The 26946-nt window shown below is 46.7% G+C and overlaps 1 protein-coding gene across 1 annotated transcript in view; it reads left to right on the forward strand.

Annotated features, from left to right (window-relative positions):
• Positions 1-26167, forward strand: part of ZC3H7B (zinc finger CCCH-type containing 7B) — a 49937-nt gene extending 23770 nt beyond the window's left edge. Inside the window, exons 10-23 of the mRNA XM_066320091.1 lie at positions 522-870; positions 1842-1900; positions 2818-2980; positions 3066-3227; positions 4064-4269; positions 5731-5831; positions 6516-6697; positions 10223-10308; positions 15417-15550; positions 17117-17222; positions 18277-18385; positions 20097-20230; positions 21025-21188; positions 21952-26167. Coding sequence (XP_066176188.1) covers positions 522-870; positions 1842-1900; positions 2818-2980; positions 3066-3227; positions 4064-4269; positions 5731-5831; positions 6516-6697; positions 10223-10308; positions 15417-15550; positions 17117-17222; positions 18277-18385; positions 20097-20230; positions 21025-21188; positions 21952-22144 — 2148 coding nt within the window. The 3' untranslated portion in view covers positions 22145-26167. The remainder of the gene's footprint in view (positions 1-521; positions 871-1841; positions 1901-2817; positions 2981-3065; positions 3228-4063; positions 4270-5730; positions 5832-6515; positions 6698-10222; positions 10309-15416; positions 15551-17116; positions 17223-18276; positions 18386-20096; positions 20231-21024; positions 21189-21951) is intronic.
• The last annotated feature ends 779 nt before the right edge of the window (positions 26168-26946 follow it).

Below are 26946 nucleotides of genomic sequence, written 5' to 3' on the forward strand. Positions count from 1 at the left end.
ATAAGAACAGTTTAATAATTGAAACAAAATAAAATACAATATTAACAACAATAATAATAATAGAAAAGAAGAGAGAGGAAGGAATAAAACCAAGGGAAATAAGTGATGCACAGTACAATTGCTCACCACTTGCTGACCAATGCCCAGCCTTCCTTGAGCAGCAGTCATTGACCCTGACCAACTTCCCCCAGTTTATATCCTGGGCATGATATTCTGTGGTATGGAAATATCCCCTTGGCTTGTTCAGATTAGCTGTCCTGTCTCTCCCATCTTCTCGTACACCTGCTCGGTGGCAGAGCGTGGGAAATGGAAAGTCCTTGACTTAGAGTGAGCACAGCTTAGCAAAAACCAAAACATCAGTGTGTTATCAACAGTATTCTCATGCTAAATCCAAAATAAAATGCTGTACCAGCTACTAAGTAGAAAATTAACTCCATGCTGGCCAAAACCAGGACATCTCTTTTCAGTCTTTGCTCCTCAATACTAATTTGCTATTTATCCTCTTTCCTTCTCTCCTGAAGTCTCTGGTCCAGGGCACCATTCCTACCAACCTGCCAACAGAGATGCCCCAGTTGATTCCTGTGTTTCCGGGGGGAACTCCGCTGCTGCCTCCAGTTGTGACAGCCAGCATCCCTGTCTCCACACCTCTGCCACCTGCCTCCTTTGGCCTGGTGATGGATCCCACCAAGCAGCTTTCCTCCTCCTCTGTCCTGGATGCCTTCGAGGCCCCACCAGGAGGAAGTGCCGGCTCCACTTTAGATTCGCTGGATTCCCTGGATCTGCTTCCATACACAGATACACGGCTTGATGCCCTGGACTCCTTTGGGACAAGCAGGGGGTCGCTGGATACCTTGGATTCCTTTGCCATTGGTAGGTGTGGGGTGATGTTGTTTTGTGTTGCCTTAGCTGTGAATGTAGGCCAAAATTATTTCCTTCAATGCTGAGGACATCTGTCTTGTAGCTTTCTCTGCTGGTGTGGCAGAACAGGAATTTAAATGTAGAAGAGAGCAGGGAATTGTCTTGGACAGAGTAATTGATGATGTTTAGCTCATAAGTAATGAGAAAATCTGTAGGTATATAATCCCAGATAACCAATACCTGCATGGAGTGAAATCTAAAGAGGAGAAATGAACACAAGGTATATGATGATGAGTGATGAGATTTAAACTTCACTTGGTGTCCAGAACACTTTCCTTGGCACAATTTGCTGGACAAAGCATCATTCCTCCACCTTCCTCCTCAATGACTCTTTGACATTTTGCACAAAGTAAGCAGAATGATGATGACTGTTTCAGATGATACAGGACCTTGTTGTGCTGGGCAGAATGGTAGAGGCCAAGGTCGGTCTTTCCCATCTCTGGATCAGGGCAATGAGCACCCTCTTCAGTGGGGTTCTGAACTCTCATATCACAAAGAGGAAAGCTGTAGAGAATGGCGGGCAAAGACTAAGCCCCCTTCTGTTCAGGAGCGAAGTGGGCTTCTTCTTGGTTAACGTTTTCCCAGTATTGCGGTATATCGGCAGCAAAAGTATTTTGAGAACAGAGGAGATTGGCGAGCCAGCACTTACACACTCACATTCACCTCAGCTTTGGGTTGCTGCTTTAGGAATGCCAGTTCTCAGCAGCGTAGAGTTGGGTTCAGTAGGATTTCTGGGACAAGAAGGCCTTTCCTGGAGTTTTTCCAAGTCTAGGCAGATGCTTTGGGAAGAAAGTATTAAAACATTATGAAATAAATAGAGAAAATTAATAAGATGTTGTTTGTCCTTTTGTGAGTAGAACTGCCTCTGAGAGTGAAATGATTTTTTTTGTTTTGTGGGGCTCTTTTCCCCTTCTTTTGCCCAGAAGAAACTAGCTCTCAGGAACTGCGACACCCGCCTGGCAGCCAAAAACCAGCCCCAGTGGTGAGTGAACTATGCCCTGTACTGACGTCCCAGGGTGCTCTGGAGCCAAGGTAGTAGTGGTGGTGGTAGTGGTCAGTTGGGTGATACAGGTAATTTGGGCCCCTCTTCTTACCCTGCCCTGGTGAATGTTGCCTCCCGTGTTGTGGCAAGGCAGGTAAAGATTCCCACAGTAGGAAGATGTTTGCTCCATCTTTGTTTTTATCTGTAACTCCATATTGCCGAGGTAGACATGGTGTGTAGGGTTGTACCCGAGGTTGTAGGGTCAGCAGGGGATCATGGAGGCTGGGGTCCCACTGTATCTGGCAGCCACATAATGCTCAAAGATGGGACAGAGTAAGCCAACTTTCACTTCAGACTACTGAAGTTCTTTGCTGCTCTCTGCCCATGTCAAGAGGCTTCTCCAGATGTTCTGCCTCTGTCATATGTCTCCAGTCTTGAAGAAAAAGAAAGGGGAGGATTAGTAAGCTTGGAACAAAAGTTATTCTTGAGTTCCTGTCACCTGATGGCCCTGTTAACATTAATGTGAGTATCTCTGAAGATTGACTGATAAGCAGTTTGGGTTTTTTTCTTAGGTTGGGATAAAGTTGATATAAAAATCTTCAATTGCAGAGTAGATTGTGATGGAAGGAATGGGAAGGAGTGAGGAGGGCGTTTTGTTCTGTGGCTTATGATAGAAAACTGAGGTCTCTTACCAGTAGGAAAGAGGCCTGTCTTTGAAGTGAACACACCACAGTGTTCATTTTCTTTGAAGAAGTTGCACGCAGCTCTTCTGGAAATGTCATTTCAGATGTGAACATTTTGATGAGAGAAGAAACGAGACCGGTTTTGAGAGACTGGAGTGGGGCAGGGGGTTAGAGAGGTTTCTTGCCCATGTGGTTGCAGAGCTGAAGAGAGAGGTTGTGTGTGTTTTCACTCAGGTCAGCCTTGGTGGAGTGAGTCACCCAGCTGTGCCCAAGGCCACCGAGCACCTGCTGTCCCAGCCAGAACCAGTAATGCCCAACACAGCTCTGCTGGTGAAGAACCCCCTGGCATCTACTCACGTTTTCAAACAAGCCTGTCATATCTGCTACCCCAAAACAGGTGATGCATTTGCTCTGCCACCAGAGCACTGGCACAGACTAGAAATTGGCTTTCCCCAGGCTGATGGGGCTATTCTCTCTGGCAGGGCCCAAGGCTGGTGATTACACCTATCGGGAAGGCTTGGAGCACAAGTGCAAGCGGGACATCCTGCTGGGCAGGCTGAAGAACTCAGAAGACAAGACCTGGAAGAGGATCCGTCCTCGCCCAACCAAAACCAACTTTGTAGGATCCTATTATCTGTGCAAAGGTGATCTGTGGCGGTTGGTCACTGGGAAGGGGCTGTGCCAGGGGAGACTGGGAGGGAAATTCTGTTTGGTATTGCCTGCTGGCTGTAGGGTCTCCTGTTCCATCAGTATCCTGTGGACTGGATGGCTCAGTACAGTGAAGGCAATGAGCTGCCATGTTGTGGAGAGCAGGCAGCTTCAAAAGTGGTGGAGCAGAAGAGTTCCAAAGGCTCAGTGAGCTGCTGCGCACGGTCAAGTGTTCAGAGCTGCTCTGCTGACGTGGGCTTGACTGAAAACATGTGCTCACATTAGTCCCACTGAACTCAACTGCCCCGTGGCAGGGCTGTGGTTCTGCCTTGGGAAGAGCATTCTCTGCCCGTTCTTTTGCTCCAGCCCATCGCACAGTACACACAGACAATGTGACCAGACTGGAATCCCGAGGCAGTGTCATTACAAAGTACCTAATGAGGTGGGGAGATCGCAAGAGCCAAGCTAAAACGGCTCCTTACTGCTAGGCCTGTGGGAGAACTTAATCTGTATTGGCGTTAAAAGAGATTAGTTAAGTCATGATCTGTCCCTGGCCAGGCACTGAATTAAAGCTGGCCTTTTGTTTTGACATGGTTTCCCCCATAGCAGCATTACTGGAGATTGTGACCGTTCAGTAGTTTGCATTAACTCCTGAATGTCTTGATGTAGGTGAACTTGGGAGGAGATGTCTTTTCCTTGTTCTTTTAGCTCTCAGTTTTCTTGCTTTCAGTTCCATGTGAGGCATGGGCAGTGGGAGAAGATGAGAGAGAGTTTAGTTTCTGACTGGGCCGCCCTTCCTGTGTGGTGGTGTGTGCTGTTTGTTGCTTTGTAGATATGCTTAACAAGCAGGACTGTAAGTACGGGGATAACTGCACCTTCGCCTACCACCAGGAAGAGATCGATGTGTGGACGGAGGAGAGGAAGGGGACCCTCAACCGTGACCTCCTCTTTGACCCGCTAGGTGGGATCAAGCAGAGCAGCCTCACAATTGCCAAGCTCCTCAAGGAACATCAGGGCATCTTCACCTTCCTCTGTGAGGTACAGAACTGGTGGGAGGGGACAGGCATCCATCATCTCTTCAGCATGTATCTGGACCACTGATATGTTGATAGTTGCCTCCATGAAAATATGGTAGGATGACTTGCACAACTGGAGTGCTTTCAGTGGATGTCTGTAAACCCTTCAGGAGGGACAGGTGAGGAAGGAGAGGCAGTGGGGGAGCCCTGTCTGTTAGGGAGTGTTTTGACTGTCTAGAGTTTAATGATGATGATGATGATGATAGGGTTGAGTGGTTATGGGTAGGAACTGGGGGAAGGCCTACAAGATGGGAGTCTGTTACAGACCACCCCACCAGGGAGAAGAGGCAGACAAAATATTCTGTAGGCAGATGGACTAAGTCTTGTAATTGTTGGCCCTCTTTCTTGTGGGGGACTTCAATTTACCATGTGTCTGCTGTAGAGAGGAAACAGTCCAGGAGGTTCCTGGAGTATGTGGAAGATAACTCCTGAGACAGCTGGTGAGGGAGACAGCTAGGGAAGGCATCCACCAGGTCTGGTGTTTGTGAACAGAGAAGGACTGGTGGGTGATACAATGGTTGGAAGCCATCCTTAGCCCAGCAATCACACAACGGTAGAGTTTCAGTTCTTGGAGGAATAAGGAGAGGGGTCAGCAGAACTGCCACCTTACCACTTCACCTTCTGAAGGGCAGACTTTAGCCGCTTTAGGAGCCTGGTTGACAGAGTACCTTGGGAGGCAATCCTTAAGGGAAAAGGAGTCCAGGAATGTCGTACATTTTTCAAGAAGGAAATCCTAAAGGTGCAGGAGCAGGCCACTTGTAACTCTGTGTGTCCTAGCCAGTGCCCTGCTTCCAGAAGGACAGTGAGTATTCTATGCAGATGTGTAGGAGAAAGGAGTAGTTTTCCTCCTTAGCTCTGCAGCTGAACCAGGTGCTGACAGCCTCGTGGGATCACTCATCTCTTCCTGCATCTTGACATGTTCTTTGAATTGTAATTTAGCCCCAGTTACTTTAGAAAACCATATTCCATAATGCAACAAATTCCCATTTGATGTTGTGCAGAGCTACTGAGTCGGTCAGTTGAGAATTGACTCATATCATCTTAATGCTCTGCAGCACAGAGTTCCTCATGTTGGCAGTACATGTAAAGGGACATGTTCTTTGCTGTAAAGTGTCTGTTCTTTTATTTCTCTTTTGTTCTTGTTCTATTGGCTAACAGGGAAAGAATATGCAGCTCTGACCAAAATTTTTCCAACCACAATGGAAAATACTGTTGAGAATAAGCCAAAAAATGTTGTCTGGAAGTTTTTTGAGAGATTGGCTTGCTTTATTTTAAAGCCCTACCACAAAGTTTTCACCACACTTCTTTCTATACTTTGAACATCAGAATAGGCTGGCTCTGGTTCTTCTTCCTCTTCTAAGCAAAGTCGCTCTGGTTCACTGCTCTCTAAGATATTCCCAGTACTAGAATTCTTCTCTTTCAGATTTGCTTTGACAGCAAACCCCGGATTATCAGCAAAGGGACCAAGGACACACCATCTGTCTGTTCCAACCTTTCTGCAAAACACAGTTTCCATGACAACAAGTGAGTGAACAATTTTTTCTCCTGATGGGAACAATCTCTTCCAAGTGCAGCCAGTTTAACTCCAGGGCTCTGGTCTCTTTCTTCCTTTCCTTCCTATGGGTTCCAATCATAGGACAGCTCAAATCATGATAAATAGCACTATGGGCTTCACCCTCCATGTTTGCTCCTGGTACTGAGGGATTTGAGGCATCAGCAAAGCCCTTTGGAGTCAGTCTGTTAAGTTTTTCATTGACTTAATTTGCCTTTCGGTTTGGCCTTTACAAAAAGGTCAAAACAAAGATCCCCTAGCTCAGGATCCTGCCTATGGCTGTCTGGTAATGAATGTTTAGGAAAAAAAGTGTAACAAACATGTCAAGTACACAGTTATACAATTCCTTCAGGTTCTCGGCAGCCTGAGACATCGTGGGGAGATGCTGAACCAGAGGAGTTGGTATCTTTGCTGCATATTTTGAAACATGTCTGATCTCTTGACTTAGGCAGAGCATCACCCATGTGCTGAGTGTGAAAATAACTACCCAGGCTTGATAGGGTGGGAGGGCAAGGAATCTGCCCAGAGGGAATATGTCTCTCCCGTAGTCGATTTGCTTTGGTCCTTTGCCTGCCCAGTCAAATGTCTGGATGTCATATGTAGGGAGGAGGAGGTGGGGAGGATCTGATTGTCTGGTGCTTTGTATTTTCCTGCAGGTGTCTGGTCCACATTGTGCGTTCCACCTCCCTAAAATACTCCAAGATCCGTCAGTTCCAGGAGCACTTCCAGTTTGATGTGTGCCGACATGAGGTGCGCTATGGCTGCCTGCGGGAGGACAGCTGCCACTTCGCTCACAGTTTCATTGAGCTCAAGGTCTGGCTGTTGCAGCAATATTCAGGTGAGTGTCACTTGGCTGGTGTTGTTCATACCTGAGTTTCTTCCAGTGTGTACCCAGGGCCATTTGAGAGGGTGGAAGAAGGTGATTTGGGAGTACTGAGAAGGTGTCACTCGCTCCTCAGGGAGTAAGTAATTATTCCTGCCTCCTCAGGGACAGAAAAAAGAGGACCAAGGTGTTCTGTGATTTGGCCCTTATCCATTTACAGGAACAGGGCTATTATAATTTGCAGACCAGAAAGCCTTTTCCTTGGGACCAGCTGAATAAATTAGAATTATATTTAGGTAGGGCTGAATCCCAAGAGGTGTTTGGTGCTTAAATCTCATACAAATAGTAGTTGTACAACTGAGTGAACATGAGAATGGCAGCATACACAGGTGACGAAGCAGTTGGTTATATAAAGAAGGCTGTGGATCTCCAGTTTCTCAAAACAAACTCACCACCAGCAGGAACTTGAAAGATACTTGGTGCTTCCCAAAAAACCTTTGATGACATGCCTCAGGAGAGGGTTTTACAGAGATTATACTCAGGGAAATCATGTAGTGACAGTGCCACATCTGGCACTTACAGTACTGTCTCTTTGTCCCTGTCTGATATATTGGAGATTTTCTCTGGCTGCTGTCCTTGTTGGCTGTGTAGATATTAGTCCACCCACAGTGCTACCTACATGTTTTTTCACCACAAGGTCTCATTTAGTGCAACACCCAGCCTGGTAAAGGGAGTACTTCAGAGAGGAAGCACATTATGGATGTTTCTCACCATTCTTTGATATCATAATTGATGCAGTCCTTGGCCTTGGCTTCAGCTCAAGAGGGACAGTGATGAACAAGTAGCACACTGTAGCAAGTGCCATCTTTAAGCTTTCTCTTTCCCCCATTTACTTGTGGCCTCAGGAAATTAAAAAATTACAGCTCTGGAGTTTCTAAGATAGCACATTGCCTGTGAGTCATGGGCCACCATTGCTGCCCTACATGCTTGTGGTACTGCTCATTGTACTCTGGGCACTAATATTCAAGTACCTTGCTTTTTTTCCCCCATCCCATGGCTGGTTTATTTTTGTTGTTTTGGTCTGGTTTTGTTATTTGAAAATTTTTTTTCTCCCTTCTTCCTTCCTTCTGTGTTCCTTCCTCTTCATCCTGCAGAAGAAATAAACTGAGTTTTTTTTCTTGCCTTCTTTACTTGAAGAAATTTCAAAGGGAAAGCTGAGGAGATGAAACAAGCCATGAGTTAAGCTGCAGAGTTGATCATTAAGCCTTGTGCTTACTTCCACCTTTTCCAACAATAGGAGAGACATTATTTGTGTGGGTTTTTTCTGCAGGGCTGTATATATCAGCCTGCTTTCCTTGTGAGTTTGCCCCTCCCAAGCGTAGCCTTCATTATGGAAACTGAGATTAAAGGTAGTTGTTGCCATTCTCTGGGAATGCTTTAGCTTTGGAGCAGGAAGTTTCATTTGGGAACTATTTGCTCAGCAAGAATAGGAAGAGGGCAGCTTACTTTTGAAACACTTCACAGACATTTGAACATTTACAGAGCTTTTGGCTTTGTTTATGAGGATAAAGAATTGTATTAGTGGAGTAAAGATCTGAAAATTGGACAGGCAGGACTGTTTTATTTTTCACTGTGGCTTTTCACAGACATCTCTTGGTATCTTCTTCAACCAGTGGTAATAACAGACTCTTCATCTTCACTAATGATGTTGCAAAATATGCTGAAATATTATACGTAATCAACCCATGGGCCTTTTGGTTCCCAGCTCATTTCTTTGTGATGGTTCATATTTTGAAAAGCTGGTAGATTGTAAACCATCCTTTTATATTTGGGAGGGTTTTTCTTTCCCATCCACCATATTTCTAGACTGTGTTGTTGAGATGGTTCAGAATTCTGGAACTGGAAGAAGGCAGTCACAAGAACCACATTTGAAATTCAGTCTTCTGACAAGACCTGTATATGCTTCTCCCTTTGGTTCTGCACCCCAAGGATCATGGGTGTGCAGAATAGAGAAGGTGTGAGCTGCTTCAGCCCTTTCCCTGCCAGGTCCAGTGCAGCATGTTAACTTTTTGTTGTGGTTTTCCCAGCTTTAGAGCTTTTGTCCCCAAAATACAAATCATCGTTGTATGGAATACTTGGACATGGAAGAGGGAATTGCAATTTTTATAACTCTACACCATTTCTTCTGGGATTAATGGTTAAGAGGTAGAATATTCACCAACGGCTCTGACCTGTGTGCAGTACCAGTTATGCAGTAGCTGCCATTTTAAAGACCTGAGCAAATGTTCTTGAAGAATGGTGAAGTTTTCTGAGTGCTTATCATCCTGTTCAAGCCCTGTGTAAATGGCAGTAGTGTTGCCTGATGGGGCCATGAGCAGCTGAAATCAAAGACAGGAAAACTGAGATTAGGATTGCTGTGATTTACCCAAGCTACACACAGCCTAAGCTGAGATGAAAACTTTGGTGGCCCTGAAGTTTGGAACACACTGTCTCCCACATCAATGATTGTGTTTATGCAATACTCCTGGGGAACACCTCACTTCAGTAATAAAAATTGTAGGCATCTAGCAAAGCAATCAAATATGCAATGTCTGTGTCTGAAGATGCTGCATCAAGGCCATCCTCAGCACTGCCTTTGTTGCAATCAGCTGCCTGTGGAAGATATTTGCTTCAGTTTGTTTTGGCAGCTGTCTTGGGTCTTTAGAGCACTTAATAACTTGAATGCCCATCTAGCTGGCTGCTGCTAACAGAGGCTGTTCCCTCACCACTTGAGCTGGTCAGGAGCTAATTCCTTAGATAAGGTCTGACCAATCCTTTTTCTCATTGTCTGATGTTGTATTTCTGATATCTTGAGACCTTGCAGATCTTTCCTTGCTGGTTATTTACTGGCAGCTGTTCCTTTGTTGGTTTTGCCCTGCTGGTCTTTCCTTGCTGTCTTGGTTGGGCTTGGTGTCTCTATGTGTCGAATTTCAACTTTCCTCTTTGCCTCTTGATTGATGGGGAGCTGTCCTAACTTGAAGGTGTAACAGGTTAATTAATCCCAGCAGGTAGTGGGTGAGAATTCTGGCGTCTTGGAGATGCTGGATGTCTCAGTGGGTATCCGTGATCTTCCAAGCTAGAAGCAAAAACTCCATATACAGTAGATCAATAGTAACAAAGGATTGCCTTTAGGACCTTGGTAGAATCTGATGATATGGGGTTGGGGGATAGCCGTGGTCAAACTCTTGACTCTTGTGAAGAGTTATTGGCTTGGAAGCAGTGTCTGTGTCCTTTGCAGACTGCCTGATCAGATAGGTAGGTGTGAACAAGCCCAGGAGACCAAACTCTTCTCCTTTTGTTTGGCTTGTGTAGAGAGGAGCTTCCTTAGCAAGGGATTAGATATGTTCTGTCGCAACTCAGTCCTGACATTACCAGGGAGACTGCTGGGAGCTGTCAGCTACTCAGGGGTTACTAAGCCCAAACTAAGAAGTCCTGCAACCTCTTGCTCTCTTCTCTTGGCCAAAGGACTGTAGCTCAATTCTGTCTCCTTTTTGTTCCCAGGAATGACCCACGAAGATATCGTGCAGGAGTCTAAGAAGTACTGGCAGCAGATGGAGGCACATGCCAGCAAACCAGCCAACAGTGTGGTAAGTAAGGTCCATCTAGGGCTTGGAGCCAGGTTTTGCTCCCAGCAGTTCCAGCCCTTTCTCTATTTTCCTCCCAGTACTGTGCCTGACAGGTCCCAGGCAGACCAGGCTGGCCATTGAGGAGAGCTGAGAGCTTTCCCAGTTGCAGTGCTGGTGTTGAGCTTTGTGCCTTGTTTTGCAGTGTTATTATCTGCTCTGTTCCCTGCTAGGGTGAAGCCTCCAGGCCACTGAGGGCAACACACACGAGAATGGTGTCTCCTGTGACATCTTGCTGGTGAAACTAGGAGATTTTGGGCCATTGGCTCCACACTGGGGACCAAATGTGTCCTGCTGCCCTTTAGTGGTCAAGGGATGGTAGAGCAGTTTGAAGGACTTCTGATAATGACCTATAGGACTGATCTAAATGCAGGAGTGGGTGGAACTGGCAGCCCAGGTGCTGTTGCAGCTGACAGACCTTAGTGGTGCTTTACCAGGAGGAGGCTGGGAGCTTTGCCTTTATTCTTGCCACCAGTCTCTCACTGTGGAGGGCTGCACTCTCCAGCACTACCAAGAGTGTACCAGGGTAGTGTGAGAGGGGCTACAAGCAAAGGGCTCTTGTTTACTTTCCTCTGTCTTGTTGGCTATGGGCAGTGCTGTCCTACCCTTTTTTTTTTTCACTCCAGAGTGGATTTCTGTACTGTAGGAGCAGAGCCCACCCAGTGAGGACAATGCCCAGCCCCTTCCTGAGGTTGAACTAAAGCAGTTTTTGTCATTAGAACAGGAGAATGGTGGGGAAAGTGGTGTAAATCCTTTTTGTTCCCACTTTACAGCTTTCTTTAACCTTGGCAAACCTGAGCTTGCCATCCCTTGGTGTGTGCCTTACTGTCCAAGCAAGAGTGTTTCACCTTTGTGTGGGATCTGTCACCCAGGAGTTCCTCTGCAGAGACCAGTGCTCAGTGCAGTCTGTGAGCACCCTGTGGAGGAGGCATTTTACAGGAGAGGAATCTGAGTCACTCATGTGATGTTTAGCTACTGGTTTTTGTCTTGGTTGTGGGCCAGCAGAAGTGTTCTGAAGGCTGTAGGGCACTGATGCTCGAGAAGTGTCTGTGGGAGGGTCTGATGAGCATAGCTTAGCCTAACAGAAAAGATGCAGGTGACTGCACTGATACTTGCAGTGGGCTCTGTGTCCACCTATGCACTGGTTATGCTGCTTGAGATGGACTCATCTTTGAGGGGATGCTCAGCAATAAACTTGTGCAGTTGTTGTGGTCTGAAACAGTTGGATGAGAGGAATGGGAAGCAGCAATGCAGAATAACCAAGGTATCTAGTTCCGAGAACTGTCCGACTTGCTTAAGGAACATGTTCTAGCCTCTCAGGAAGCTGAGCAGGACAAGTTGCTAACATCCTGTATTATATGAGAAGTGGATGATCTGAATGGTCCCTGCAACCAGAGCTGGCTGTGATCTCTTTCTGCCTGGTGTGGGGACAGAGGCAGTGGCCTGCATCTCCACATGGGAGAAAAATAAATGTGAATTTGCAGTTTCTGACAGCAGTTTGATTTATATTAGCAATCCCTGCTCCATATGTGCCTTGTCCCAAGAGCACACTCCAGAGATTGTTTCTGTCCTGCCTGCTATGAATTTACCTGCATTTTCAGGAAAGCTCTGTCTTGCCATTCTCTGTGTGCAATGAGAGGATTAAAAAAATATAAATGGACAGCTGTTTTCCTGTCAGCCTTGCAGCTTCAAATTCACCTTTGTCTGGAGATGCTGCTGCCAGAAGAATAAGCTGTACAGCCGGCATTGTCAGAGCATGTCCTCTGAAGCAGATGGGATCTGGATGCTAAGTGAAGGTTTCATTTCTGGCTGCTGGAGCTTGCAGGGGGCAGAGGATCAGGAAATGAAATGCCAGAGCCTGCTACATCAGAAATGGGCAGAGAGCTACAGTTTCTGGGGCCTGTGGGCAGTGCTAGGGCTAATGACCAGTGGAAAAGTCTGGTTGTGCCCCACAAATGCCCATCACAGAGCTGGACTCAACCCACCACCCTTCCAGGTGCAGAGGCAAAGCAGCAGCCATGTAGGTACAGTGAGAAAAAGCCTAACAGCAGCACCAGTAGGTGTCTGTAAGGGTTGGTAGCCTGGCACTGACACTGGCACTGTGCAGGGAGACAGTCAAGTCAGTCAGATGCATGTGTTTGCAATAGGACACCATGGTTTTGGCAACAGCATGTCCTCAGCCAGAGGGCTGTGCTTTGGGGTGAGACTCTGGCTTGCTGCTGAAGGCCCTGCAGCAGGACTAGCTATCTGTTGAGAGAGGTTTACTTTTGCCATTGTTTTCTCCTGTCTAAGCAGGCTGATGTGATTCAGTTTTCTCAGCGCCCTTCCAGCTTTCAAAGTTGGCCGCCGCACAAAGTCAACTTCCCAGAAGTGCTGTAAAAACAGACACCTCCTTCCCACCGTTCTGTGTGATCCACTCTCACTCCAGTGCCCTCTGGTCAGTGGAAGCAAAGTCACTCTGGGGGATTTTGCTGCAGTTTTGTCACAGCTGCCAGCTGGACAGCACCCGGGGCTGTCCAGTTGTGGAGAAAAGAGGCAGACAGCATGCAGGGGCCAGTAGCTATGACAGTGAAGGTCAAGAGGCTTAGCAAGAAATGAAAAATGAAGATACATTGCTTGCCAAGCACCTGCTGGGAATCTTGCACTTGGCCCCACAAATCTGGCCTCATACAGCTGCTGTAGGAGTAAACCCAGTGTCCAGAGATTGAAGAGCCAGTCAGCAGAAGGGGCTGTTTTAGGGAGTTTGGTGTCCTCTCATCGTATCCCTGCAAACTGCGGGGTTGTAAGCCCTCATTTTTTCTGGTTTTCAAGAGCTGTCTTATTTTTATTCCCCTAGCCAGCACCAGAACCCTCATGAAAGTTGACCACAGAATTATCAATTTAAGTATGGAGAGGGAAAAAAGGTCTCCATTAAGGAGTACTTGCACCTAAGGTACTGCTCACTCAGTTAAGTGGCTGAGTAACCTGTATAGTCCCTAAGGCAAGTGGCTCCTCCAGAGAACATTTTAGTATCGCTGAGAGGAGTTCCTGAAGTTGAGAGGCACGAGTGGCCATGCAGGGTCTGTTGGCTTTCTGCAAAGCCTGAAGTGGAGCTGTCGTGCCAGAGACTTGTATTTATTTGGTTGCCATGGTGCATAGCTAGCACTATATTGTCTGGCTTCACAGCAAGGGGCGGTGCCGTAGCCCACAGCACTTTTGCCTGGCTTGGTCTGCTATAGCCTCATGTGATACAATTTCCACACTGTTGGTTATCAGCAGCCTGCCAGGTATGTGTCTTGCCTTTACAAATACAGTCATGTAACATTAACAGCAGCTGCTTTGATTTTTTTGCTTGGCTCCTAATCCCCTGGGAGCACACATGCCCACTGGATTGACCAGCAGTGTACATGACTCAGATGGAGAAATGCACGGGGCTTCTTCTGCTTAAGAATTTGTGGAAAAAGCAGCCTAGATTACCGAAACTATCTGAGAGATATTTTCTTACTCTCTAATCTCTTGTCCCTTCTGGAGACACTCAGTGTTTAGTTTTGCTGGGTTAGTAGGTTTAAGCAAAGCTTCCTGGCCGTGCTGAGAGATATGTCACCAAGAGGATAGCATGGGATTGATAAAAAGGAATATGCCAGCAGTGCCATTTTGTTACCGTAGGCCTGTAGGTTTGATGAGCCAGTAGTGAGCTGTAGTGGAATTTCCTTTGGAGACCAAGTGGAGATTAAAGCTACTGTTCAAAGGCCATATATCTCAGAGGGAGGCACCTTACTGCCTTCCACGGTAGCACAGATCTCAGCTCCATTTTTCACAGTGACAGAGGACCCTTTATATGTGAGCTCTGGTTCTCCAAAAGACTAGGTCTGGAGGATGCAGAGTGGTAGTTGATAGCTGATGTGGCGTCTCCTGGGAAATGCTTTGATTCTGTGTTGTCTGTGCTTGCTGTTTTCCCTTCACCAAGGGACACAGCCAGGCTCCATGCTGCTGCTAAATCAATTGCTGGCAGAAACCTGCTCTTCAGAGACACAGCTTGCATGTCTGGTTATTGTGAGATGCTTGGGGTTAAAGTCAAGGCATGGCAAGTGGGACAGGCTGCTGATGTGGCAGACAGTCAGAGAATTGTTTGGCTGTTTGTGACCTTTGTGCTTCATGGCCAGTTTGGTGACCAGGTGTTCTCTTGTACTCTCACATACTCCTGTGCCCAGGGCCACTGGCATACAGTCGGCTTTGTTCTTCAGTTTGGAAACGACCTGGAGACATCAGCCTCGTCTTCCAGTGGTGATACACGATGCAAACAGTTTTCCAGAGATCTGCTCAGAAAACATGAGGCAGCAGTGATATGAGATTGGCTCCAACTTTTTTTCCTTCTCCACAGTCTGTTAGTCATAATCCCAAACCAGCCTTCTCAGGTGGGGTGGGGGCAATAAGTGCAATGGCTGAGAAGATATGAAATATGTGCATTGTACTTCTGTCTAGAGACTGTGATTTAACTGCTTGTGAAACCCAGTGCAGAGGAACTGTGAGAGGAACTAGCCAGAAAAGTCTTGGAATGATATCAACAAGAGGACCCAGCTCTGACTTCATTGTGTCAAATGTTGGATGTGACACAAGGTTCTTGGGCCAAAAGCAAGAGTTTTGGGTCCTGCATTTTGATATGGTCCAGCTTCCTCCCAAGGGGTTCGCTCATCTGTGTGGCCAGGCCCTCTCCAACAGGCAGAGGGGGACATGGATTGCCCTCCCTGCAGGAAAGAGGGGATTAAGCTCTGGGGCAGGTCTCAGAGAGCTTGTCTGTACACGGATGTACGCTGCAGGGATGTCACAGCCAGGCCTGGTCAGTGCTGGAAGCTGCCAGGCTGTCTGTGCTTTTGGCCAGATGTCAAAGCCCCAGAAATGATGCTGAAGCAAGCAGTGGTTTTGCTCTTGTCTAGTATCTCCTCAGGCCACCAGCTAATACTGGCAAAGGAGAGGTGGTTTAATCTGGCTTGTCACTGGCACACAGGCATGCAGGGAGCTGCCAGCATCTCTGTGGCAGGTTTGGGGGGTGCATTTTGCCTCTGTTCATCTCAGGCTGTGGTTCTTTTCCCCAGGCTTCTCCCCGGACTCCCACGTCAAGCACCTTTGACCTCCAGATGAAATTTGTGTGTGGCCAGTGCTGGAGGAACGGGCAGCTGGTGGAGCCAGATAAAGACCTCAAGTACTGTAGTGCCAAAGCCCCCCACTGGTGAGCAATTCAACCTTCTCTTCCCTCTACCCCTCTTCAAGGGCAGGAATTTTTCATCCTACCTTCTCCATTTGGCTTCATTTGGCATCTTTGGAAGAGGCTGTAAGGTTTCCTAGCAGCCTCTCACTGCTCAGGGTGTTTGTCACTATAGCAGACATTGCAGACAGCTGTTTTCTGGCTTCCTCCTCTCTTTATTTGCTGCCAGTGTATTTGCTGCCAGCATCGTGCAGACTGTTACTCCTGGCACAGACAGTCCAGCTCCCACAATTCCCTTTTCTCCCAGTTCCTATCATTTCTTCTTACCAAGGGCACAGAGTTCTCCTCTGCACATGTTTATCCTCTTAGCTGTTTGCAGATGTTTGTCAGGTCACAATTAGCAGTGATTTAAGATATTCTGCTTCCTTTTAAATTAGTTTCCCTTGGCTCTTTCGTTGCTTTGATTGCTCCATTTGATGCATGTCATGTCTGTTTGCACCTCTTGACTCCTTACAGCCCATGAGAGTGTTTGGTGTGATACAAGCATTGAATCATAGAACAGTTTGGATTGGGAGAGACCTTTAAAGGTCATCTAATCCAGCCATCCCGCAATGAGCAGGCACATCTTCAGCTAGATCAGGTTGCTCAGCCTGACCTTGAATGTTTCCAGGGATGGGGCATCCACCACCTCTCTGGGTTGTGCCACCTTCATCATAAAAATTCCTTCCTCATATCTTGTCCGAATCTACCCTCTTTTAGTTTCAAGACATTACCCCTTGTTGCAACACTATAGGCTCTATAAAAAAAATTTGTCCCCCATCTGTCTTACAAGCCCCCTAAAAGAGAAGTACTGGCTGGGAAGCCACTGTTCATGGAAACTGGCCTCTCTCACCCAGGCAGCCTGCAGGGATAGGATGGAAGGGTTTATAGAACTTCTCTTCCCATTACACAGACCACAAAGGCACAATCTTACTTCCTATTGTAAATATAAGACTTTTGTTGAGGAAGAGACAGAAGGAGCAGTTTCTGGAGGAAGTAAGCAGGTGAGGATTGCTTCCTGGGATGGGAAAAATAACATCTCTTTGTGCAGCTGCTGAATAGAGCTGGGGTTTTTGCTCAGAGTATCTCCTGGTGATCCCTTGCTGGAGCTGCAGGAGAATAAATACTTCCAGGCACTGTTCATAAGGCAATGCTTGTAATGACTTGCATTTCTATTGCATCTTTCGAGCAGCAAATATTCCCAAGTGTTTTTCATGGATCTGGTTGCACAAGAATTGGCTGTGTCAAGGAGTGGAATGCAGCTATTTAATAATCAGTGGTGATGCCATATGAGATTTGAGGGAGATTTTTGTGGCTTTATGAAAAGAGGTACCCCAGGAAATAGGTAATATGTACAGGGAGAAGTCCTCCTAAAACAGCCTTCTTGTGGCTTCTCCATCACAGATGTACATGTCTAGGAACAGCCAGATAGTTCAGGGACAAGCTGGACAGGAGGGCCTGCTCATTTCTCAATATTTAAGGGTCTCTAAGGTAAAGAACCCTTGTTCTCCTCTTCCTTATGCCTCTCTTGATTTATTCTCTCTTCTTCAGTTGGACTAAGGAACGCCGTGTCCTGCTGGTGATGTCCAAAGCTAAGAAGAAGTGGGTGTCAGTCCGACCACTGCCTTCCATACGTAACTTCCCACAGCAATATGATGTAAGCCCCGTGCCCAGCACAGCCAGGTGTCCCGTCCCTTTCCCTTCCACCATGGTGCAGTGCCTGGAGGGCTGCTCCCTTGAAGCCCTGTCAGGGAGAAAAGCACATGATGGCTGAGATGGGAGGTAAGGACAGACTGATAGCAGCAAAATATATCCAGCAAAAAGATGGAGCAGAAGAAGGAGCAGCACCCGTTTAAATCGCTCTATGCACAAATGCGAGTTTCCAGTGTTGCTGCTAATGCGTGACAAGAACTGTTAATACATCTCTGGCTGGCAAAGAGTTTGGGAATGAAATTTAAGACTCCCCTTACGTCAGGGTTTCTCAATGTGGGTGAGAGGCGGGATGCTTTGGAGAAGTCTACCCCTGCTTCACTGTGACTGTACCACCTCAGATTGTGAAACTCGTTCACAATAGGTTTTGAAAGCAAAACTAAGAACTCAGTGAAAAAAGCCACGGTGCTGTGAAGAAAATTAGAGCTATCCAGCCTCCAAGCCCAGGCCCAAATGTGGTGATAGTTTCTCTCTCCCTCTCCTTTCCTTTTTCCCTGAAAGGAGAAAACTCCTTCCCCCTACGCTATTAAAGGTCTTCCTTTTGTGCCAGGACAGGAGGAGAAGTGGTGATCAGTAAATATGATATTTAGAAAGCTTCTCATTTTCTCGGGCAATGATGCTGTTGATAGCTGTGTATGCACCAGTGTGGTCTAAGCAATCCATAAGGCCACTCTTCACCCACTCAGAGATGGCAGGAGAATGAGTCACCTTTGGTGACCAGCAGCTTGATCAGCAGGAGACACTGTTGGGTCAATCCAGGATGCTCCCTGCAGTCACTCTGCATCCAGTCACCTATGGAGATGGCAACAGTTGGTGAACTGCCTGTGTGTTTATGTCATCAGGACACCGAGGAAAAGAATAATGAGTTAATGATATATAAAGTGTCCTGTTTGCAACATCTCCTGTGCAATTTAATGCCCTGGCTGGTTATCAAACTCACTTTCCCCTCTGGCAAGGACTGATTGTGCAGATGCTAAATTTTTCTCTCTGTCTTTTAACAGTTGTGTATCCATGCACAGAATGGCAGGAAATGCCAGTATGTGGGCAACTGCTCCTTTGCCCACAGCCCTGAGGAGAGAGACATGTGGACTTTCATGAAGGAAAATAAAAGTGAGTGGGAGAAATGTGGGTCAAATAATTTGGGAAGAGGGAAGAGAACATTTGGGCATCTGGAGGGTCTGTTAAGACATATTCTTGACAACAGAGATGGAGCTGGACAAGGCTTCTGCTGTGAGTTTAAGTGGGCTTATGGGTCAGGTGTGTCTACAGCTGCTCTTTTCTTAAATGTGCATGTATCTCTTGAGTCCCTTGCTGTGGGACTAGTGCACAATAGTTTTGTCTTACATTGCTTCACTGCTGCCCTCTCTTTCTGCATCACTTTTGAATCCACCATGTACTGTCCCTCCAGTTGCCTGTAATGTCCCAGGCCTGGCTCATATGGAGCCTTGCCAAAGCACCAGTCCTGGCCTGTAGCTGCTCCTGTATCTTTCTTGTCTGTCTTCTATCTGCCTTGGCTCTTTCTGCTCATATCTCTTGGTCCTCAGGCTGTGGCACTCCCTGTGTACGGCATTGTATTCAAAGGGGTGGAGTTGAGATCCTGAAAGAGAACATCGTTGGGTGGTGCCTTCGTGGAGGAACTTGTCTGTATTTAATTCTGCAGGCTTACCTTTTGGGCAGTAGTTGGCAGATTGCCCATATCCTAGACAGCCAGCTCTGTGGTGAAATCCTTGTTTATTCAGATCAACAGGAAGCTGGGGCAAAAAGGGCCAGTTGTCCAGGTGTCACCTACCTCTCTTGGAGCTGCTGGAAACCCTGAAGGGTTTCAGGCCTGCCCTAAGTTTTTTTGGTTCTGTGCAATATGGCATATGGTTCTGTGGAGAGGCCTTCTCCCTGCTGAGCCAAACTGCTACTTTTTGCAGTTCAAAGCATTTTATTGCTGAGGCCTTTAATGCACATCAAGACTGGGTGTGTTTCCTCAAGCACAAAGGTGAATCTTCAAACCACAGTGATGCCTCAGTTTGGGGGAATTTGCATTCATTATCCCCAGTTGCCTCAAGTTCCTCAATTACCCATTTAACAAGGAGTAAATCACTAATGCATCACAGTTAGAGCATCATTTCGATGTCTGCAAACACTTACTATTCCATAGCCTCTCTCAGGAGCTGATCTTGCAAAGGCAGATGTCTAGTTAAAGCTTCCACCTCAAATTTCCCTTCCCAGAAATATGCTGAGTGGCTTTTAAATCAAAAGCCATGAGACATTGACTGCAGTTTTCTGGGCAGGTTTTGAACTTAGAGTAAGCTATCATTAGGTCCTCCTCCCCTCTGCATCGCTTCCTGTGGCCAGCTTGCTTAGGGGCTCTCCTCCCACTCTAGTGCAGAGGGTAAAGCTTGTGCTTAGAGGGAAGAGATGGATCTGAAACCAGCCCTGCCTTGGGTTCCTGGCTGGATGAGATGTCTTCTGAGGTCAAGCAGAATCAGGCCTGTTGGAGAATCATCTTGTGGGGTGAATTCCAAGGAGATCTTGCAGCACTTTGCCATCTTTCTGAAAAGTTTGTGTAGCTGTTGTCACAGTTGTTCCTTGACTGGTAGAAGACACCCCCCATGCCAGGTGGTGTGGTGTGAATTTGGCTCCTCTTCCCAGAGGTTTTATCTGAGGAGGTGGCATGGGGCACAGGCCTTCAGTCTGGTACTGAAGCCAGAGGGCCTTCAGCTGCACAGGACAGGGGAGGGAAGGGCTGCCCCAGCATTTGTCCTTTTCTCATGGTTTGTGCACAGGGTGGGAGATTGTCTGAGTGGCTTCATGTGTTGCCTTTGTGCAGTACTAGATATGCAGCAGACCTATGACATGTGGCTAAAGAAACACAATCCTGGGAAGCCTGGAGAGGGAACACCACTCACCTCGCGAGAAGGGGAGAAACAGATCCAGATGCCCACTGACTATGCGGACATCATGGTAATAAGCTGATCTCTTGTCCTTCATTCCTCCTCCTCAGTGCTGCCAGCCTGCCTCTCTCCTGTGCTCCAGGTGTGGCTAGCAGGGACTGCATTGCTCTGGTGGAACAGAGCCTGTATTAACGTAGGTTAAATGGACAGCTTGGAGCAGCACAGCAGGGGCAGTACAGCTGAGGTGAGAAGAGATCAACCTGGGGTCAGCAAGGCTCTACAGTGGCTTTTCTGTTAATCTTCAAGTCATTGGGAGTTTACCTTAGGTTCCCTTTTGCATGAGCTCAGCTTCTTTCCAGGGTTCCTGCCTGCTCCTGGGCAAGCTGGCAAAACCATTGCACGCCTGTCAGAAGAGGGAGAAGTTGGAGAAGAGCTGGCACATAAGCCTTGGAAAACTAGAGGCAGATGTGTCTCCTTATGCCAGAGGTGGTACTGGTGTAAGGGTCTCTGCTGCTGAAGAAGGGTCTGTCTGCATTGCCTGTGAACCTGGGGACCTTGTGGTGAGCCCCCACTGGGGCCATCATCAGGGGCAGGGGGACCATGTCAATGAACTGAGCTGCCCTGTTCCCTAAGCCTGTTTGAGCCATAGATAAACTCCGGCAGAGCATCTCCTCTGTTCCCCTTCAGTGTCAGCACAACTCCCTTAAGATGATACGGCAGAGAAGTGTGAGTGGTCATAGACTGAGTGGGGCTTCCAGGATGCTCTGGAAGGAGAGGGGGAGAGGTAGTACTGGCACAGGGAAGGCCAATGGATGTGGATGTTATTGCACTGACTGGCCCTTTTTCCCTGTCTGCACTGGTTAGATGGGCTACCACTGCTGGCTCTGTGGGAAAAACAGCAACAGCAAGAAGCAATGGCAGCAGCACATCCAGTCGGAGAAACACAAGGAGAAGGTCTTCACTTCAGACAGTGATTCCAGCTGCTGGAGCTACCGCTTCCCCATGGGTGAATTCCGACTCTGTGAGAGGTACCATTGTCTGACTTCCCTCCTGTGTCGCTGCTGCAGGGATGGGGCAACAGGCCCAGGGCTTCTGTCATCCCTCCTCATCCTCTCAGAGAGTTCTCGGAGACTTCTGCATGGAGGAGGAGTGGGATGAGATGACAGGTTTGGGTGACGGTGAGGTGGCTGTTGGGTCACAGAGGTGCTCAGCCACAATACTAAGGGGTAAAAACACATTTCTGAGCATTTGTCTTTAGGAAAGGAGAGCTTCCTGTCTGTACCTGTGCCCTTCTTAGCCAGCGTGCTGTCAGCACTCAGGCTACTGAACAGTCTCCTCGGGCCAGTCCTTGGGGGAATCCCAGGTGCTTTATTAAATGGTTTGAATGTCTCATGCCCTCTGAATCAGCACCTTAAGGTGCCTTCAGAACGCTTTTGATAGTTAAAAATGCCACTTTAGTTAGCAAGAAGGTTCTTGCCTTTCATGCTGGTTACGTGGCATTTCCTCTCTTGTGCATTGGTTTTTCCTCATCTCTGCTGATCCAGTTACAGCTCACTTTTTTTTTGTGCTCTTGACTAAATCCCCTTGTAGCCACTGCTCTTTTTGCTGCTCTGTTTTTTTCCCAGCCTTGATGTCTTTCCCACCTGCACATGGGTTTGTAGAAGAATCAGCTCACCCTTAAAAAGGAGAGTTCACAGCATGTTTCAGTGGGTCCTGATCGAGTATCCCAGACTGGGAGCTCAAACCCCTGTACTGGGCGAGCCCTCCTGACTGTGCTCCTTGCTCTGGCAGGTTCCAGAAGAACAAGGCCTGTCCTGAGGGAGAGGAGTGTCGCTATGCCCATGGGCAGGATGAGCTGACCGAGTGGCTGGACCGGAGGGAAGTGCTGAAACAGAAACTGGCCAAAGCTCGCAAGGACATGCTGCTGTGCCCCAGGGATGATGACTTCGGGAAATACAACTTCCTATTGCGGGACGATGTATAGTGTGAGCTGGGGGAAGTCTGTCAGCTGCAGAAATACAGGATGGGTTTTCCAAGTGGCAGCAGCAGGGAGAGCGAGATCTGTGTCTCACAAAGAGAAATTTTTCTTCTTGTTTTAAGAATATGAGACAATGATTTATTAGTGGTGAATGAATTTGTAAATTTGATTCTCGTTGGCCAGCAACGCCATGCTCACTGAGTTTGTGATTCATCTTTTCTCTTTCCTTTCCCCCAAATTCTCCTTCCACTTCATCTTTTTGTTTTCACTGTCCTTCATTCAAAGGAATTAGTTCAGTCTGTATTGGGCTGCAAATCAGAGAATTTCTCCTTGTGTCATACCTCTGTCTTTCAATTCAGAGTATGACTGCAGAGGTCTGGAGGACAAAGTTGAGAGAGAGGGACAGAAAAGTTGTGGATGCTCCATCCCAACTGTTCAAGGCCAGATTGGATAGAGCTCTGAGCAATGTGGTCTAGTGGAAGGTGTCCTTCTAAATGACAGGAGATTGAAACTAGACGATCTTAAGGACCCTTCCAGCCCAGACCATTCCACGATTTTATGAAATCTGGTGAAAAAGTGACCATGAATTTCATATGTTCCTTTTCTCAGTGACGCAGTCTAAGCCCCACTTACTCTACTGCAGCCCTCCTGCTCTTCTGGGAGTTTCGTACCAGAAGAAATAGGAATTGTGGTGCAAAGAAGGAAAACCACTAGATTTGGCTTAAAACATCTAGGCTTATGCTCCAGCTGTCTATATTGCCCTGAGGCCCTTATGCTGAGGAGAATAACAGCTGTGTGCTATAAGGAGTGCAAGGTAAAAGCAGCAAAGTAATAAAGTTGCTTGCAGCAGCAGGAACAAGGTTGGAGGTGACTTCAAACTTCAGCTGACTGTACTCAGAAAGCAAGTTGGTGACTTCTCATTAGATGTGTTTTTCGGTGTGTGGCAGGTATTCAGGGCAGATAGTTTGGTGGGGTTGTTTGGCTGGTGTAACTGGTGCAAGTGAAACAACCTATCTAGGAGGTGTAGTGGAGTCTGTGACACACTGTGTGTCACTGAAGTCCACACAGCAGTATCAGTCAGAAGGAAGGTGGTCACCAAAAGGAGCCTGTGTTTCTGTGTTGCCTTGTGTCCTGAAGAGAGGGAGGGAGGGAGGTAATGGTGTTCTTTTCTTGCTCTTTAACTGGCATGTGTTTCTGGTTACTTAAAGCTGCATTTTTTCCCTGCACTGCCAGAAGAACTGGGTGGGGACCAATTTATAAGGACACCACTGTGCAGCATGGGCAATGTTTAGCTAATGGGAATCCAGCTGGAAGCACTTACCAGTACCAGAAGTCCAGCCTCCTCTTTCTCAGAGCCAGGGCAGGGAGATTGCAGACACACAGTGCAACTGAGACTGAGAGCAGGGGCAGTGGTGGAGAGTGAGTGGCACAGCCATGGCCTGCTCCTGTGCTGCCTGATGTGTGCTTTCCTGAGATAACCAGTAATGCTGAACTCCGGGACAGGTGTTTTGCTTTTATAAGTGGCAGCAGTGAGAAGCAGTACTGCTCTGAATGCCAGCCTTGTCCTTTCTGTCAGTCTCACCCTGCAACCAGTAAACATGTCCCCTGTCCTGAGTTTTCCTCTCCTTCTATCTTCTGCAGTCCAGCTGTGCTCTGCAGTTTTGCATGCGTGGAATGCACCATCCACTCAAACACAAACATATCTCCCTCCCAGCTTTCATCAGGGATGTCTTTCTCATACGGAGTCTCCCAGGACAGCAATCTCAGAGCCCTTGGGGCTGGTAGGGCTATATCCATGGTGAATACAGTCTGGCCATGAACTGCTTGGTGCTTTGGCATTGCTGTGTCTTCCCATTCCTCTCTGCTCCCATATCCTTGGGGTTCAGAACTTCAGGAGAGATGGGATGTGAAAACTGGGAGATGTGGAGATGGTGTGGGACAGCTGTCACCTTTCTAAACTAGCCTTCAGGAGGCTGCTTCAGCTCCACAGGCATAGGGTCCAGGTTTGGAGCAGAGAGTTCTCTGCATTCTGGTCTGGAATCTTTCCAGAGACATGGTGTGCTCTAAGTAAACTGCAGGTGCCTCTGCACTTAGAATCATTAAGTTGAAAAATATCTCAAAGATTATCAAGTTCAGTTGTTAACTTGGCACTACCAAGTCGCAGACTAAACCATGTCCCAAAGTGCCACATCTACATGTATTTTTAAATACCTCTGGGGATGGTGACTCAGCCTCCTTCCTGGGCAACTTAACAACTTTTCTGCTGAGCTTTTTTTCCTCTCCCTTAAAATATGGTTGGTAGTCTCTGGTTTGCTATGAGCAGTATCAGACATGGCAGTTTTTGAGTGGTCAGGTGCTGTGTTTTCTCCTCTATTCTTTGTGGTAGCTATGGTACCTTCGGTACCTTCTTGTCATCCTTGTGCTTGAGTGGTCAGCTTCAGAAATGGGAGGAGACAGGCATCAGCTCCTGGGTTATCTTGTTCTGCTCTTCTTGGGCAGAGACACCAAGGAAGGAAATATGGACTGGGGGACACTGGAATGTGTTTTTTATTTTTAAAACAAACCTGCATCTCTAGTGTGACTCTAGCATTCGCTGAGCCATGATTTCTCATGCAATGACTTGTTTAGGTTACAGAGTGGGTCGTTGTCTCCTCTCCCTCTCTCTGCAATGAGAGCTGAGCTCCTCAGTGGGGCTTCAGAGGTTCAGGCTGGGGCTGAGATAGGGAGAGGGTGAGAGTGAGGTGAGGTAGCCCATGGTCACGGGGGTTGCATCAAGTGTCTCTTGTTTTCCCTGATATGATAACCTGGTCTGTGGTGTTGCAGTACTTTGTAACCAGACTTGTTTTAGTGTGTATATATGTGACCCCTCCCATGAAGCATATATACACAGGTATTAAATATATTGCTCTATATAATATTATGTGTGTGGTATCGAAGGAATCTTTTAAATGAGAGTAAAGGAAAAGGACTCAGGTCAAGAAACGCAGCAGCTCCAGTTTCAATATGAAGCCTTTTATTTGGGATAGGGAAAGGGAAATAATGAAAGAGGGGAGGGTTTTATATAGATAGGTATTAACTTTGAGATGGGACAGATTTCCCTGTTCGCATTTTTGAAACTCTTTAAGATGTCCTTGCAGTCCCATCTCAGTGAGAGAGTATTATACTGCTAAATAGTAAGTACAGTTTTAATATAAGGCTTTGCTTATATTATTTAAATGGACATTGTGAAAGGCAGGAAGTTTCACACTTAACTTCCCAGGCTTGCTTTATCAAGCCAAGAGGGTGTTCTTCAGCACATTATATGCTCTCAGCAGAAATGCTCAGTGCTCGCAGCTCTACAGCAGACAAACCACAAGTTGTAGGGGCTGCTTTAGTGGTGTGTTCACAAGACCCTGTGATAACTCTCCCTTCTTTATTCAGAGAAGAAGAAAATTCTGCAGCACAGAACCAAATTTGAGGGTTATTAACAAAGGAAGAGATATTTTAATTTTATAACATTAGAAGAAAATCTCATGTCTTGTAAAATAACCACAGATATTCACACAGAGCAGAAACTTATTAAATGCTGAAGGACTTAGTGAAAATCTTTTCCCAAATTCTTTGGTAAGGGCAGGGATTTAGGTGACACTGGTATTGGAGTTAACCTGGCCTTTACAGGGAGAAATAAAAAACCAACAAAAACCAAAAAAAACCACCCCAAAAATACCCTACTTAGCTTGTATGAAACTATGTCAAAAATAGATGGGTTTTAGCAAGTGAAAGGAAAAGATAGCAAGGGGATGCTGCAGTTCTGAGCTGGGTAGTAATGATTTTGAGTCCTTTAATATGTCTTTGTATTAATATAATTTAAGAATACCATGCTTTACTATTAAAAAAGAACTTAGTATCTTTCATAAGGTCTAGTATCAGGATAATTATGTAGATGTTTTAACAACATTTTTGGTTTTGTTCTTAAATAAAGAAAGAAAAACCAAACTTGCTTATTATATCCTTTGTAAAAGAAAATAAAAGTGTGCACTTTAAACCCTCTCCTAATTCAGAGTGTGTTTGTGTTTTCCAAATAGCCTGTAAAGGATTTTATCCTGCTTTCAGGCTTCCCTGCTGTGAGGAGGGAAGCAAAGGGAGCACGTCAAGCATTGGACCACTGTGGCTTTCTCCCATCATTAAGCATAATCAGCTGCTCTTCTTGCTGAATGGAAGATTGCCTGTGTATGTATTAACAACTGATGCAGTTCTGCATCAGACACACAGTTCTTGTGTAGGTGTATTTAAGATGTTTTTCTTTCCCCCTAGAGCCAAGAATCCATGCGCTTTGCATTAACACATAGTTTCAGGTGTTTGGGCAACCTGTGTTTTGAAACCTCCAGTAACCAGGTGCTGTAAACACTTTCTTCTGTGTAGGCTGCTCTATTCAACTGGGTTGGCCAGTTCTTTTGCCTGGCAGTGTGCACCCTGCTAGGAACGTGTCCTTAGCCCTACCCACCGAGTTGCACACAGCTTGGGCCATGGGAAGCATCTGTGCACTTACTTTCCTCCTGGAGATGATGCTGTGTGAGGAAACTGCATTGGGGGAAGAGATCAATGTGAAAACATTTATGAATAAACCCAGCTTCTTTATTTTTTGAATCCATCATGATGGAGATTAATCTAGATTCTTGATAAAATCAAAACTGGAGATAGGGTGAAGACAGGGGAGTCCCATGGACATGCCCTGTTACTGCTGTATAAACTGGTAGTAAGCCAAAGGTCATATCCAGTGAGGCCTGAAGAGACGAGATTTGTCACAAATCTTGGTGTGCCTTCATACA

The sequence above is a fragment of the Sylvia atricapilla genome, chromosome 5 (genome assembly GCF_009819655.1).
Source record: "Sylvia atricapilla isolate bSylAtr1 chromosome 5, bSylAtr1.pri, whole genome shotgun sequence".
Lineage (NCBI taxonomy): Eukaryota > Metazoa > Chordata > Aves > Passeriformes > Sylviidae > Sylvia > Sylvia atricapilla.